At 49.6% G+C, this 15,112-nt stretch overlaps 1 protein-coding gene across 1 annotated transcript in view; it reads right to left on the bottom strand.

Annotated features, from left to right (window-relative positions):
* Positions 1-1,501: 1,501 nt before the first annotated feature.
* Positions 1,502-15,112, bottom strand: part of LOC146202995 (uncharacterized) — an 85,801-nt gene continuing 72,190 nt past the window's right edge. The window contains exon 3 of the mRNA XM_084602505.1: positions 1,502-3,190. Within this exon, the coding sequence (XP_084458631.1) occupies positions 1,502-3,190 (1,689 nt within the window). The remainder of the gene's footprint in view (positions 3,191-15,112) is intronic.

Genomic DNA, 15,112 nt, shown 5'->3' on the forward strand with positions numbered 1-15,112 from the left:
GGTGTCCCTGGAAGGCGCAATTGCTGCTAGAGGCAGCGATGGCTTGGGTTGGATCAGTTACGCAGAACCCGACAACAACGAGCGGCGTGTCAAAACATCTGCATGCACCCGTGCTCCTAGATCTTGTTGTGCATGGACGACACCTTTGTCCGAAAGCGGGGGCATAAGCCCATGTTTGTTTTTTGTTTGTTTGTTTTTTTTTTTTTTGCATGCGCAACAACAAGTCGGTGTGTACACGACGAAGATAACGTTTAGGAAGAAAATAAAAGCAAGCAAGCTGTGAACAAGGACGCACACATTCAGGAACAATGCATTCACGCAAGAAGACCGTAAAACTAAGACTCCAGGTCCCATGGTGCAACACTACTGACAATTAGTGTCCATCAACTTCAACAACAAGATATACGCGTATGCTTGCAACAACAAAATAGCACGGTGGTCTCGCCAACACGAAATAAATATGTTACAAAAAAGTAACGCGGACAGGCAGGGCTGCGAATCTATCGCGTCGCATATTGTCATAGCGGACGTCTATATAACAAAAAGGTAAGAAAGGAGGCGTTGGTGCGTGTGCGTCAATGGGTGACTAATGCTCCCCTGAACGCAAAAAGAAATGGCCGATGTCCGCAGCGAATCTGGCATCTTGTACCCGCGGCGCAGTTGACCTGCTTCCAGGACAGCCAGAACGCTTTGCCCGTGTACCTGAGCACAAAGAACGGCACTGACGACGTGCATTTTCGACAGTGATACAGAAAGCACTTTGCCGTTACTTTCATTTTATCCCAGCCCTCAAACGTACTTATTTGATACTCTATGCTTCCCCAGAATCACTAATGACGGAAGCTACAATTTGTTCGCGGAAAACCACGAATCGCTCAACCATTCGAGGACAGGAAATTGTCGATACACACAGCCGCAGCTAGCGCGGCTAAGCCTCAACTCCTGTCGGGTTGAAGCCTGCGGTTGGGGTTGCCTAGTAAAAGTACGCCTAGTTGCTCTCTTTCTGCATACAACTGCAACAACGCACAACGCTTACTTCGATGATAACTACGAGAACAGATGATTGTCATCCTGCACTGCAAGATCTTCCGAGAGAAATGCCCGAAGGCCGCATGGCATTTGAAGCCGGGCAGCAAAGAGAAGGTAACTTTCTGTGGCCCCACACGCATTCCTCTCGTGCCATATTAGGCTGGCTATTCCTGCTCGCCGGTCCCGTGACGCTAGGGGATCGCAAGAAGAGGGACTATCCTTCGCCGCTAGCTTCGACCTTGTTAGTCTAAAATGCGACAGGCCAAGTGATACTGTCTGATCAGATCAGTCAGCTCTATCGCATCGCTTCCAAGCTCTTCTTACTCAGACAATCGTCGTTCCGCGATCAGCGCCTCGCGACCTCTGGCGGCCCCGTCCCTCCCGCGGCGCCTGCGTCTTCCACGCACGTGTTCGCACTGCACGCGCATCGGGGAACACGCAGGGACCGCACAGCCGAGCGGCGTCTGTGTCTTCACTGCGGGGTGATGGCCACCTTGACGAACTCGGGGCTGTCGTAGGAGATGATCTGGTCGTGGTTCTTGTTGTTGGCGATGTGGCGCACGCGCACGAACAGGAATGAGGCGACCAGCATGGACACGATGAGCAGTAGCAGGAGCACGATGAGGCCGGCGGCGAAACCGGGCAGCGAGATGCAGATGTTCCCGTCAGCCGACGCGGCGCGGCTGCTGTACACGTCAACAAGAGTGTCGTTGTCTCCCGTGGGCAGGTTGAATGCGACGTCGCCGGGCGCCACAACCTGTATGACCTTCTGCGTCTGGATGTCGGTGGCGTCGGCGCCGACCTCTCGCCGGCGACGGCGGGCATCGTGCGATCGCGGCATGCCGCCCGTGTGCGCAATCGCGTAGCCCGTATTCGAGTGCACAACGTCGTTGTCGCTGGGCAACTGCTCTCCCTGCCGATTGTAGAAGACTGCCGGAGGGTTCTCCTTGGGCGCGTCCGTGGACACGGTCACGGCTCCTTGCTTTTTGGTGACGGAGACGGTCTGCTTTTGTGACTCGGACGGTTTTACGAAATGGGCCTTTTGCTCCGAATACGCCGACGAAGGATCCCTTGGCGCCGGGAGATAGTGGCCGCCGAGCGCAGCGTCGCCGTCGCATTTCGGCTCAGGACACTCGTAGCGGCACACCTGGATGACACACTGGAAGTGAACGTTCATGGAGTCGGGGAACTTGAAGGCTTGGAAGTAAGCGTACGATACGACAGACGCTGAGGCGCCGAAGTTCTTTATCTTCTGGAAGCGGCTCATGATCTTTGGGCGTGCCACGCAACCGTACTCGTCGACTAGCACGATGGGCTGATGCTTGCCGTCGTGTGCAATGCAGTTGCGCACGAGCATGTCGAATTTGTTCTCGTCATCCTTGATGGCCAACACCATGGTCATGGTTTGTCCGATTTTGACAATTCCAGCCACTTCGCTGGCCCAGGGGCCTTTGCCCACCTGGATTTGCATCCAGCACTGGATGTTGTCGCCAAGAAAGTTGGCCGTCACTGCGTCTAGCATGTCCACGTTGAAGGGGCGAAAAGTAACCGCCTTCTCGTAGAAGTCGTACCAGGTGCAGCGTAGCCTGCGCGCCTGGTCCCAAATCTCTTGAACCTGAGGGTCGTACTGGACGATGATGGTGTCCTCGATGAATACGCCGCTGCCGAGGTTGTCGTAGCCACCCTGCTGGCTGCTCGACATGCCGCAGCTGCCCAGGAATATGTCGAAGTTTACGGCGATGTGCCCCGTGTTCGGTGGTAGGTGCACACATTTCGGGTCGCTATAGTGGCCCTTACTGAAGATCATCCCGTGGAAGGGACGGTCGAACTCAAGGAACACCTTCATGTGGTTCTTCTCGCACTTTACGTTGAGGCTCTTGATCTGCGGCATGTCGGGCCGGCCCAGGGGCCATGGGTCGCCTGGGTCCTGGGGTGCCACAGCTGCCACGGCGTGGTGGTCGCCGTGGTGGTCGCCGTGGTGGTGCCCGTCGTGAATCGGGATGACCGGCACCGCGGCCACGTGGCCCGCCGAGGCCTCATGGTGCGGCCGCTGCTGCGGCGGCTCAGGAGGCTCGTAGCCACCCCCGCGGTGCTCGGCCGGAATGTGCGCCGTCTCCTCCTGCTGCAGGTCCTGCGCCTTGTCGATCTCCTTGGCCCGCACCTGCGTGTTGCAGAAATAACGTCACTCTAGCTGCCCACCCACAACAAATGTGGACACACTAAAGTGCACGTCCCAGTCGAAAACAAAACTTGTGGGGAACGATCTCCCATCGTCCCCTTTAAAGTCGGCTTTCCCCCGCGGTAGTTACTCTAGCTATCGCGGAATTCATTCATTCAAAAACCTTTATTTATGAGGATGACCGGAATGGCGCCAACATTGGGGGTCAACATTAACTATCGAGAGATGGCGCCAGCGTCACGGCAGCACAAGCGCCACGCCACCCCTGATCTTGTCACCGCGCACGCGGACAAAGCCAACTCTCTTCGGCTGCGACGGCTGGGAAACCGGGCGCGAACGGACGTCTCCTTGCGGCACTTCGCAGTCGCCGGCGGGGGGAAGCCTCGCGGGACTTCTTCCACTTGCCCGTTTTGTCCGGCCTCGGAGTTTATCCCATGTCCTAGAGTGGGCGCAATTTCGCCCGTAGCCCTGCTGGTGAGTCAGACGACCTGTATTCATTAGTGTGTTTTATGGCTAGCTGGCGTTGTTGTTATTGCAGCAATAAATGTCTGTTTGTTGTCAGCACGTGTTGTTCCTTTGTTCCCAAGAGCACGGCCCACAGTGGTCGGCGTGCGCTCGGTAGCGCACGCGATGACGGGTGGGGTCGGTGGTTTGGACTGTCAGCTGCGATTAAGCGGGGAAAACGTATTTATCCCCCTAGTAAAACCCCACAAACTACAGAAACATTTTCTATTGTTATGGCAGAATTTTCGTACGCTCTTTGACAGCAAGCTTGTTGTGACTACAGAACTTTCTGTATAACATCAGAATTTTGTGTAGTTGCAAGGGAAAAGTACTACAGGGCTACAGACATAAGGAAGTACTACAGAAAACGACAGAACAGTCTGACGTTTACGACACAGTTAGCTACATAAAATTAGGGGCATACTTAATCTACTTCGTTAAGTGTATGACGTGAAAGCAAGCGTTCACAGGCGATACTTGTTCACATTTTAATTTCAAAAATGATTAATTAGTTCAATACAAAATGTTTAATTAGTTCAATACTTTTTTTTTTTTTACTTATAGACGACCGGGTGATATCGTCGCCGGTAAGATCGGACGCCGCTTCTTGAAACTTGATGCGTTCTAGTGTGTGTTCAGCAGAACGCCCAGTTTGCGCTCGATGCCACGCCAGGTAACTCCACCTTTATGAATAGGGCGCATTAATGTTTCACAAACAGGGACAATGTTTTTTTTTTTTTCCTTTTTTTATGCTGCAAAAATTTTATAGACCGATACTTAGCATCAGCAAACATTGTCTTTTCATTCTGACCATTTTAACAACTTTGTACCCTACTTTTCCAATGTTTGATTTTTCAACTATTTCCATTAATTGATCAATTAAACATTTCAAACTTACTTTCTTAATCATCATTATCAAGCAATAAGCGATTTGACAGCTTTGATTCTCTTTTTTTCCAATTGATTTTTTTAAATTTCTTATTATTGAATTGGTCAATTACACGCTCTAAATATTCTTATCATCTTCCAGCATTGGCCTTTTCATTCTAAGCATTTGACACCTTTGAACCCCGTTTTACAATTTTTCATTTGTCAAAATAACACACATTTTCTTAATTAGCGTCAGCAAGCATTGGCTTTTCATTATGAGCATTTTGACACCTTTGAACCCCATTTTTTCCATTTTGTCAGTTTTTAATTTCTTTAATTCATGAATTAATTACAATAACTTCATTAACTCGCTACCGCCTATCACACACCAATCAATCACTGGAACCACAAATTACCATGATACAATGTTTCAGCTGAACGAGCAGTATAGGTTATCGCTTAATATTTATATTTTGACGCGGTTGAGTAGTTTTTTATTTCGCATTATGCGTCTTGCCCCGCATTCAAAAGGTACTGGGTTCGATACCTTGTGTCGCCAGTTACCCATCGGTAATGGAATGTTTACAAACCTTCCCCGCGGGATGGTGCTCCGCTTTTCGCGCGTGAAACACTTAGAAAAAAAAAAAAAAACGTATTTGATCTCATCTTATTGTGCAATGACGCTCTTTGGCCAAAGCTGCCCTCACGGCATTAAAATTTGTCATCGTCATCATAGCGTTCGCGTTATTAATTTTAACCAGTCGAATAGCACATTGTATTTTTTTTTTCTTTCTAACGCACAACTGTTAGCGATCCCCTCGAGTGCTGGTTTCATAACCGTACGAACAAGCGCCACTAAGCTAGCGAGACGGCTCATTGACGACAGTAAACGAAAAATGCCGGCTACCCTGCATTTTACTAAATAACTCTCCAGAAAACCTGCAAATTAATGTTGCACACGTGCGCCAGAAAATTCCTATTAACTTTTTGGGACCTTGAACTGTAGCTTTCTCGCATAGCCTTGCACGGTGGTCATAAGCACACCCTCACTTTAAACATCGTGTTGCTGCTTACAATGCAAAACCAATTCTAGTTCTAAGAAATGTTCATAACATCCACACAGCATCCCGATAACAGAGGTTGTACTATTTGAAGGTTGCTTCATATAGTCGCCCTGATATTGTCGACCGGCCTTCGCATGAACTCTTTCACTGTTATGTCTTCCCAAAAGAAGGACAACATACATTACTGTCGACACGAATTAAATGCATCTGATGACAATGCCTATAGGGTGTTGTGGTACAGGGGATATTTAATTTTCTTGAAGCTCTGTATTTTCCGTGCTTGTAGAGGTCTGGTAAGCGTGAGGACAAATCTGATAAAAAAAAAAAAAAAGGTTAGAGCAGATGTTTAACTGTGATTTGCTTTCGCCAGTTTGCTGGTGGGGCTGAGACTGGTGGCTCAGCGGGCCCGCCGAAAAAAGTGCAACTTCGCGTTTGCTGACCAACTCCTCACAAAATGTCGATCATTTAAATGGTTAGCTATCACTGAGACGTAGCCTTCGAGAGAAATCTGTCTTTTATACCAGGCATAATCGCAAATAGGCTGTTTTGATTGAGTTGTTGCGTCGTTTAGTTCTTACTGTCATAACCACCACCCGGTTACGTTAACTTCACGGCAAGGGCTCTCCCAGGTAACTGTGAAGGTGCAATAAATTCAAGCTCACAGACGATCGTCAAAAGCATAATCGCCGGAAATGAAACAAGCAAGCAAGAAAACCAGTAAAGTGTTCGTCCCGTACATTCGGTCGGTGTTTCCTTAACGCTTGTTCTGTTTTAAGCATAATGAATCATATATCCTAGGTCAAAGTTCTCTTGCTTAAAATAAGGTGCTCTCAGTAGCACACAATCAAAGAGGCAGTCTTTAAATTGTTTTCCTTTCCATTTTTTAATGAACACAGTTCTTATGCCGAGTGTCTCATTCCTTGGGACAGCCGAGGGTACCTCTTGGACACCAGGAGCGGATGCCTTACCCCTAAAACATCGCTGTGAACTTACAAGTAATCGAATTGTGAAAGCGCCTTGTTTTCGATGCTTCGTCCCATCGTCCAGCGCTGTTTTTCTTAATTCTTTTTAAGCCTTTTTTCCGTACGGACTATGACGGGGTGACTGCCGTTTACTGTCGCTGGGAAAAACGCGTCGAGTCTATTTTGTCAAACGGGCTCTCTAACTCTTTATGTTTTAGCATACGATAAAGCAAGGTTTCAGATTCAGGAGATGGGATATATATATATATATATATTTTTTTTTTTACTTCACTGTACCAGATCTGTTGAGCAATAAACGGCACGCAAGTAGGACGCCTAAAATGTCGTCGCTGCATTCGCGCACAAAGGCCTCTCTTCTCAATATTGTCAATTCTCAATAGCCTCAATTTGTCAAAAAAAAAAAAAAAGAGCCCATATGTTTCTCCTCATCTCAGTCCCCTACAAATCTCACGCATGCCATCCACGTTAAGTGCATCAGCTCCGCGCATGCTTACGCCTACGGCAGTGCCACGCTTTTAAACGAGGTTCCCGTAGTGGATATACAGCACTTTGGTGGACGCAAGGAAAGGAAATAAAACGAAATGAGGACGTGCGATTAGAGCGTTGAATTTGACTTTTAAAGGCATGGCGCTTTTCGCATGCCAGTAGTATGCCTCGGTAGCTGGTGCATTACAAATGAGCTTCCTACTTCGAGCCTAGCAAAAGACCGTGTCGCACTTCACCTTCTAGAGCAACGGAGCCTCAATTTAATCCACTCTATGCGCTTGCGCACCCATGAAGACGGCGGTGCCGAATGGGCGCGACTCAGCTTTCGTTCTCAGGTAGTTCATCTCTTTCTATAGACCCAACAGCCGAGCTCATCTCCATTCTCCTAAGCGTTTCCCAAAAGGCCTGAAGTCGCGTATAATTCCCTACATTTCCTTCCTTGATGCTATAGCATAGTTCGACGGCTGAACATTTCCGAAGAAACATTCTTTAAACTGCTTCGTTTCTACGGCCAAAAAACTGCAACAAAGGTGCTTTCGTAGCTAGATTCTTTCGGCCCTGTCGCAGTTACGCTTTCAAGTTGAACTATTTCTTCTCACCAACTTGTCCTGGAATGTATCTGCTTTCTTTCTTGTTGATGTGCGCTGTTGATACGTGTTTGCCTCAGACTGAAGGCTAACAAAGCTCTTTTGTTTCCATAAAGCATTCGTTTTTCTTGACAACGGCCGAGTGACAGACAGTTTGTCGTCACCTGAAGTCAGCACAATCGACCGAAGAAGTTTGCCGGGAATCGAGTAATAAAAACTCGCAAAAAAATTAAGATTAAAAAAAATGAATGGAATATCACTTTGCGGTGTGCAAGCCAATGAGTAATTACTCCCTTATTACAAATCTACTCCACCTTGGGGGATTCCCCTAAAATATTTGACAAACACCATCGCGAGGCGTCATTTGCTGCAGCTACGTGTGTTTCCCATGTTACACGCCGAAGTCACTACGCGTTGACATTTTCAAGGAGCGTAAAGCCGGGCACTTGCGGTTTTGCGCGCGTGTGGGGGGTTCTCTAATTGGACATACCCTGTAAGAGCAGCGATAGGACCGATATTCTCTGCCTCATTAATGAGACTCGCCCATACAAAAAGATCCCACCAGACATATTATATAGATTATCTGGCGTTTTGCGTTAAATTTGCGGCCGCAACCGTTAAATACTATAAATCGGTAATTTGATTGGTAGGGTGGCGATACGGACATCAGTTCGAAACCGTAAATTGACGCAACAAGTGCCACCGGATACCACGAATAATTGCATTTTGTCAAACGCAAAATTCGATACTCCCGTTTCGCCAGACATTGCTTGCTGGGATCGTGCTGTATGGGCCGCGTTTCTTGGAATAGTCGCGCTTCCTCCTCGGGCTACTCGTTTAGTGCTAGCCAGGGCGACTTGCTGCGCTCTCGACGCTGACGTTCAGAGCACGCACAAATACATTCGGCAGCCATTGAAGCTGGAGTATTGTCCTTCCCGCACTGCTACGCGGCGTCGGAACCACGAACAGCACAGCCGCCGACAGGCTTCCTAACTTATCGAGTGACTCTAGGGGCCACTAGAGGTATACGCGCCACCTCGTGCGCCTGGCTCAAATGCCGCAGCGCGGTTAAGTTGCGCGTTTACATACGTGTACGTGGGTCACATTGCGAGCGGATCAATCGTGCTCGAGGATTACACTCTCCGCGCGCCTAATCAACCGGCGCGAAATCGGTCAGCTGGGCAGAATAAGCCATCAGCCATTTCCAAAGACGAGAAGTCGAATATCGACCGTATACTCCCGCGGTATTTAGGCAGCAGCTGCTTGCGACGGAAGCGAAGTATGCTCTTGGCGCGGCCAAAATGCGTGACGCTCCGGGGCCCAAATGGCCCGGCTCGTTTTTCGGGGACCGGCGAAGACAAATTGCTAGCGCGGGTCGCTCGGGCTGCCGCGGTCGGCGTCGGAACATGGCCGCCTCTAACCAGCAGCTCCGAGAGTCTCCCAGGCAGTACACGCTGGCATGCAGAGGCGCCGGCGGTCCGGGTCAAACGGCCCACGACTGCGCGAGCTTCCGGAGAACGGCCCTCACCCTGACCCTGTTGGCGTAGTGCGCGCGCGAACGAAAAGCGCTTGCCGTGTTTCGAGCCGAACAACGCGCCGACCCCGTCCTTCGGGATATCGGCAGCGGGCCGCCGAAAACCTACCTTTACGTTTTATGTTCCGTACCTATACCCTCTGTAGCGAAAGAAAACAAGACAAAAAGAGAATGGGCTTGTGGAGATAGCCTGACCCGCGCGGGCTCTCTTTCTGCACTGCGGCTAAAATACGCACGAGAGGCGTATAGTGCGTATTCACGTTGGCCGTTGTGGGAACGCCCCCGCGAAGGCGATCCAAGGCGCGGGGCGCGCGTCGATCTGCGCTCATCTGGCCGGAGGTTATCGGAGGTATCTTCTGCCTTCCTAGCTCGAAAAGAATGCCGCCAGTGGGGCATTCGCAGAACCGGGTTCGACGTGAGGTAACCTCCGCTCTTCATCAGTGAAGTGTTTAGTGTTTAAACCTGAACTACAGCGTTTTATAACGGGAAGCGTATGCATGCAGTGGAAGGTGGTGCTGTCTTGTTTCGTTGTAAGGCCTCCTAGTAAATTCGCAGGCTACTTTATAATTTTGATGGAAACGGCACGCTTCCTGCGCCTCTCACTTACGCCTGACGGCCATGTGGTATCGTTGCTTTTCGAATGGGGCTGCAGTACTCGCTACGCTGGGTGGTTGACGACTTTCGTCTCCATGCGCCACCCACGAATGGTCATGAGGTCAACCGCAGCTCACGCCTCAACACCGTCGTATGCCTTGTTAGATTCGTCGCGCGTTTCTGGTTTTGTGCAAATTTCCTATAGCGCCAGCCTACCACCTGCCCGAAATGTTGTACACCGGCTGCAGAGGTGGATGTTCGCCACCTGTTGTGGACTTGTGCAGGGACTAGGGCATCAAGGACACGGATTCTTCAGGAAGTAGGACTGTCGGGAGACGAGGGAGGAGAATTTCCCCAAATTGCTGATGGACAACTCTAAAAAAAGCAAAAGTCTTCTCCAGTTTCTGGCAGAAAACTGTTTGCATGACCTTCTTTAGTATGCCTTATGGCAAGTTAACGAAAAAAAAAAAAGACTATTATTCCCTTAATATTTGCCCTCGTGTGCGCGAGTTATTACAACTTGGCGTCACGGCATAGACGACTCTCAGGCAGCTTGTTGCGAACCAGGGGCCTATGCCGAGTGCATGCATTCGTCGCGGAGGGTTCGGTTGGAATCAAATAAAAAAAATGGTCAATGTGCAGACGTCTATGCTATTTCGACACATCTTGTACATATTCTATTCTGCTAGCTACAGGTTCAAACCATGCTCAGCGAATCAGCACGCATTCAGCGAAGCATCTTTGAAAAGATATCTCGCGTTAGGAGCTCTACTACAGGTGTTAGGAACGGGCGAATCAACCACAGACCGATGCAAGGCTCGTCAGCGGCAGCGACACTTGGAGGGCTACTGCAGAGCGAGAACACTTAGGAAGTCAGCAACAATTCCCCCGATAATACTACTTTGCAGAGCATTCCAACTTGCCTCACTTTGCAAGACAACACGCGTTCGCATCGATATTCCGCAGCACCCGTTTGGGACAAGCATTTACGCTGATAGCTCATCGGGCTTCCATACGTAGTCGCAGTGGTGCGAGCTGTACGGAAGCAGATGCGGGATCCATGGAGACGCGAATGTGCTCCCGGGATGCGTGAGCTGCACGCGTTGAAAACGCAGGGACTCGACGTGCCTCCCGGTAGCCGGTCGTCTGGACAGATCACGTAGGCACTTCCTGCAGCGAGCTATTCGACCTTGATTGGCTTGATGGACACCGATACCCGTCCGTTGTTTTTTTTTTTTCTTTTCTCTTTTCCTGTTTTTGTTCGCACTAGCTTCTTCCACGCCTGTCGTTGATGTGCCTACCGGAGATGCATCGACCTACTCGCAATGAGGCCCTGTGTATACGCCTCGCCGACCGTGCGAAAAAGTAAAATGTGCGTGCTTCAGCGCCATCCCGCTCTTCGTGTTCGCTCGACTAGGCATGCATTCCACTCGCATCTAGAAGGGATGACTCAGAGTCGACTCGTGTCAACGTGGCGTAGGCACGTGACGATGACTGCATGAGCGCGTGCTCGGCGAATGTTCGAGAGAAGCCGCGCTAGCACGTGCTTGTCCATTTTGACACGTCTCAAAACCCGAGACGCGTCGGCACGCAGGCGCTCAGTCTGCGCCGCTTCGTCGAAATGCGCGTGCCTCTTGCGTAGTCCGCGAAACAATTATTTAAAGGTGGCGAAAAAAGGGGAAAAGGAAGCAGGTTACGACCGCAGGTATAGTGAAAAGTGATTGGAAATGCACACACGCATGGAATATGAGCACTTGATCAATTACTGGTGCTTCGTGGGCTGCCTTTTATTTTAGGCTTGCTCTTCTCGGGAGGCTAAAATAGTCAGTTACACGATTAGGACATGCAAAACGGGCGTGTAGCAGAGAGACATCATTATCGCGCACTAATTTGTTTACCTTCTATTTTTCTACCAAAACTGTTGAGTTGCAAGCCTCGGCTCTGCTAATTCAAGGCAGGGCCTTAGTTAGCTGTATACGGTATGCGCCGGGGTAAATCACGAATGGTTTCCCGAACATGCAAACTCAGCGCCCCAGATGGGTCGAACTTGCCACCGCAATGTTACCCGCAGACCGCCCTATTGAAAACGCTCTGGGAAACCTGTTTGAGGTGTCAAATATAGCATGAACGCACGGTGTCCACTATATTTTAGCCGAGTAGGAGAAACACAGAAAGCGGAAAAATTGATGCTAACGATAAACATGGCAGGGTCTTCAATTAAGTGCGTGCATGAAGTTCGGTGAATTGATCTTACTGTTGAGAGCCAATTTACCCGCTGCACTGTAGAGCGTGGGCGAGTGCGAGGCAGGCGTATTTTTTCCGCGATCAACTATGGCATGTTGCGAGCACTGCTTCAGAAAACGCCTATAGTAGTCTTTCCTTCAGTGTGGGCGATCAATGCGGGAGAAGCGTGATCCCTGCCGTTTTGTTTTACTTCAAGGTTAGTCGTTTCCCGAGTGCTCGAACGGCTTTTTTTTTTTCTTTTTCTCATGTGCTCTTCTCTTTTTCGCGGACGAAACGAGATGAACCGCACTCAGTAGTTGCACCTCGTCTTCTGCACGCTCTGCTGCCCCGCTTTGCAGAACCAGTCTACCCCCCTCCCCCCTCTCTCCATTGCGGTTTCTAGGAAATGAAAGAGGAGAAAGAAAAAAAAAGGAAAAAACACGAGGCCACATGTCTATGTTGCAGTGAGAGGTTGAGGTGCACGTTATGAGCGTTCACCTTGAGGGGTGCCGTATGCCGCACTTGATCCCAGCCGAGAAACGCTCGGAAGGGTTGCGCAGTCGCTCCATTTTTTTTTTCCCCTCATCTTTATTTCTTTCTGGTCTCCCACGCGCCTCTGAAACTGCGTGCGCATCGTGCGCGGACTCTGCGTGCCTCTTTCTACCCTTCCGTATTCAGTTCCTTCCGGCTTGAAAGAAAAGTAAGGCGGAATGAAAAGGAGAAAGAGACGGAGACGAAAACCAAAATAAAGAATGCAAGTCGGGCGCGGAAGTACGCCACACATCTTGTCCTTTTGACACTCCCGTAAGTTTCGGTGTTCGTCCAACTTATTTCCGAATGCTGCTGCTTACTCGGTGCCATGGCACGAGCAGACACGAGGCCGCGGCTACGGGTCAGCGCTGCACCACGGCACTTTTTCTCCTCCGGAGACGGACAGAAAACGAAGAAGGGGGGAAAATCAGCGGAACCGAAATCTGTTTTCTTAAGGCGTCACCTACCTGACGGGGTTGATTTGCAGGCTACCCGCGCTCTACCATTTAAGACCGCGCGAGTTAATTTGGGAACCGATAAACCAAATGCGCGTGCGCTGCGCTTCCCTGCACTTACTGTAGTACGCGACTAAGCTGCGCAGAAATGTGGACACAATATAAGCGTTACTGGAGCTTCGTGTAATATAGGGGGTCGGTACTAGCTGTAACCATCGTTCATACGAAAAAAAGATCCCCCCCCCCCTTTTTTTTTTTGCTTGGAAAAACAAAAGATGGCAAGGTCTGAGTGACGTGCCCGCGGTCAGTGAAATCAGAAAACTACGCACTTGAGGTTAAGGAAAATCAATAAGCTGTACAATAAACAGTTCTGGCAACTGTTCCGAGCAGACAGTGACGTTTTTATCTTTAATGCTGATCATAATATATGCACGGCAGACTGGAATTTCCAAATTGACGAAGACGAAAACAAGACGCTCTCATGAGCTGGGCTGGCTTTTTCCCACGTACCTGCGTGTTTGAATACTTATACGAATACTAACATGCATCAATATACCAATGTCATTTGGCGAAATAATTTGTGCACGAAAAAGTGTTATGCATAAAGCTTAATTTATTTACCCTCGCGCAATTGTTGCTGAAGTCGGAAATGACGTTTTTTAGCCGAAGATGTCGGGAAAAGCAACCACGAATTCTGTTTCGCGGTGTGGCCAAGCACAGTGCATATACACAGGTGGTACAAAATGGCAGCGCCCTGCACCCTCCCCCGCCCCCCCCCCCCCCCTTTTTTTTTCTTTTGGGTGTAATCTTGACTTGATGTTTAACCTGTTAGGCCAAAAAAGAAAAAGAAGCAATCCGACGTTCTTTTGTCGATCGAGGTTCGCCGATGATGTGGAATGCAATAGCTGGCGCTGCTCTGTTATTAATGTGATTGCTCTTCGGTCGACATCTCCATATAGCGTTGCTCAGAACTTGAGCATGTCTGGCGAGCCTTCCGCTTCGTATACGCTTTACAAAGCAGAGAAGTCAAGAGCGCCCCTGACTGGCAGTCGTTTTGCCAAAAATAACCAAAAGCTCTGAACTACTGGAGTATAACCGCGTCGGGAAGCAAGGGCTTCCCTCATGGCTTCGCCACGGCGAAGCCACCGCGTCGACCTGTTTGCCGTGGCCAGCGTCCAGGGGGTCAAAAACTGACGTCACTGACGTCATTGCCATGTGCTACTATTCTCTACATTGCGTCCCTTGTCCCCTTGCATAGCACTTCAGCTCCTTCCTCTCTTCCAGCGAAGAGCCTTCATCGCATTTGCTTACGAACATGTAAAGGTGTCTTGATAGATGTGTATCACTTGGCGTCACTTGGCGCACTTGACAAATCTGCTGTCACTTTTTAGGGTCTTAGGTCTACTGCTATCTTTCTTCACGATTGCGTTATTCTGAAATTTGACCTGGAGGAATAGATAGCACAGCAACAGCACATGCCACATACGCCGGGCGCCAGCTGCCGTGGAGAGGGTAGTCTTAGGATCCTCTGCATACGAACGCTGTTATTAGGGGGGTGCAAAAGAAAGACGAAGTATCTGTCATACTTCTGGGTGGACACCTGAACGACGCCATAATGGAAGGGAGGAAGAAATGAGTGAAAGAAGATACAGAGAAGGAGCTGCCATAGTGGAGGACTCAGGAGCAACTTCGACCACCCGCGGATCTTTAGCCTACACTGACATCACCAGCTTTCGAGCTAGGCATCCTCCATACGAACGCCGTTCATAGTGTGGTGCCAACTCAAATAGAAGTAGCCCGATCGGGCGCCAGACTATGTGGGCCAGCCACACTGTGCTGACAGTGGCCACAGCATTTAGCGGGCCGCCGCCATTTTCCTGAACCCTCCACGTTGGCAGCTCCTCTTTTTTTATTCCCTCCTTCCTCCGTTTCTTTACGGCATCGTTCAGGTGTCCATCCAGAAGTGTGACAACTTTCTTCTAGACCAATCGACAATTTTACTAATAAAAATAGAAACCGCGGCAGTTTACTGCCGTGACCTCATCGTAATCGTTACAGAGTGAAATAAATAAA

The sequence above is a fragment of the Amblyomma maculatum genome, chromosome 1 (assembly GCF_055883805.1).
Source record: "Amblyomma maculatum isolate TAMU_Amacu chromosome 1, ASM5588380v1, whole genome shotgun sequence".
Taxonomy (NCBI): Eukaryota; Metazoa; Arthropoda; class Arachnida; order Ixodida; family Ixodidae; genus Amblyomma; species Amblyomma maculatum.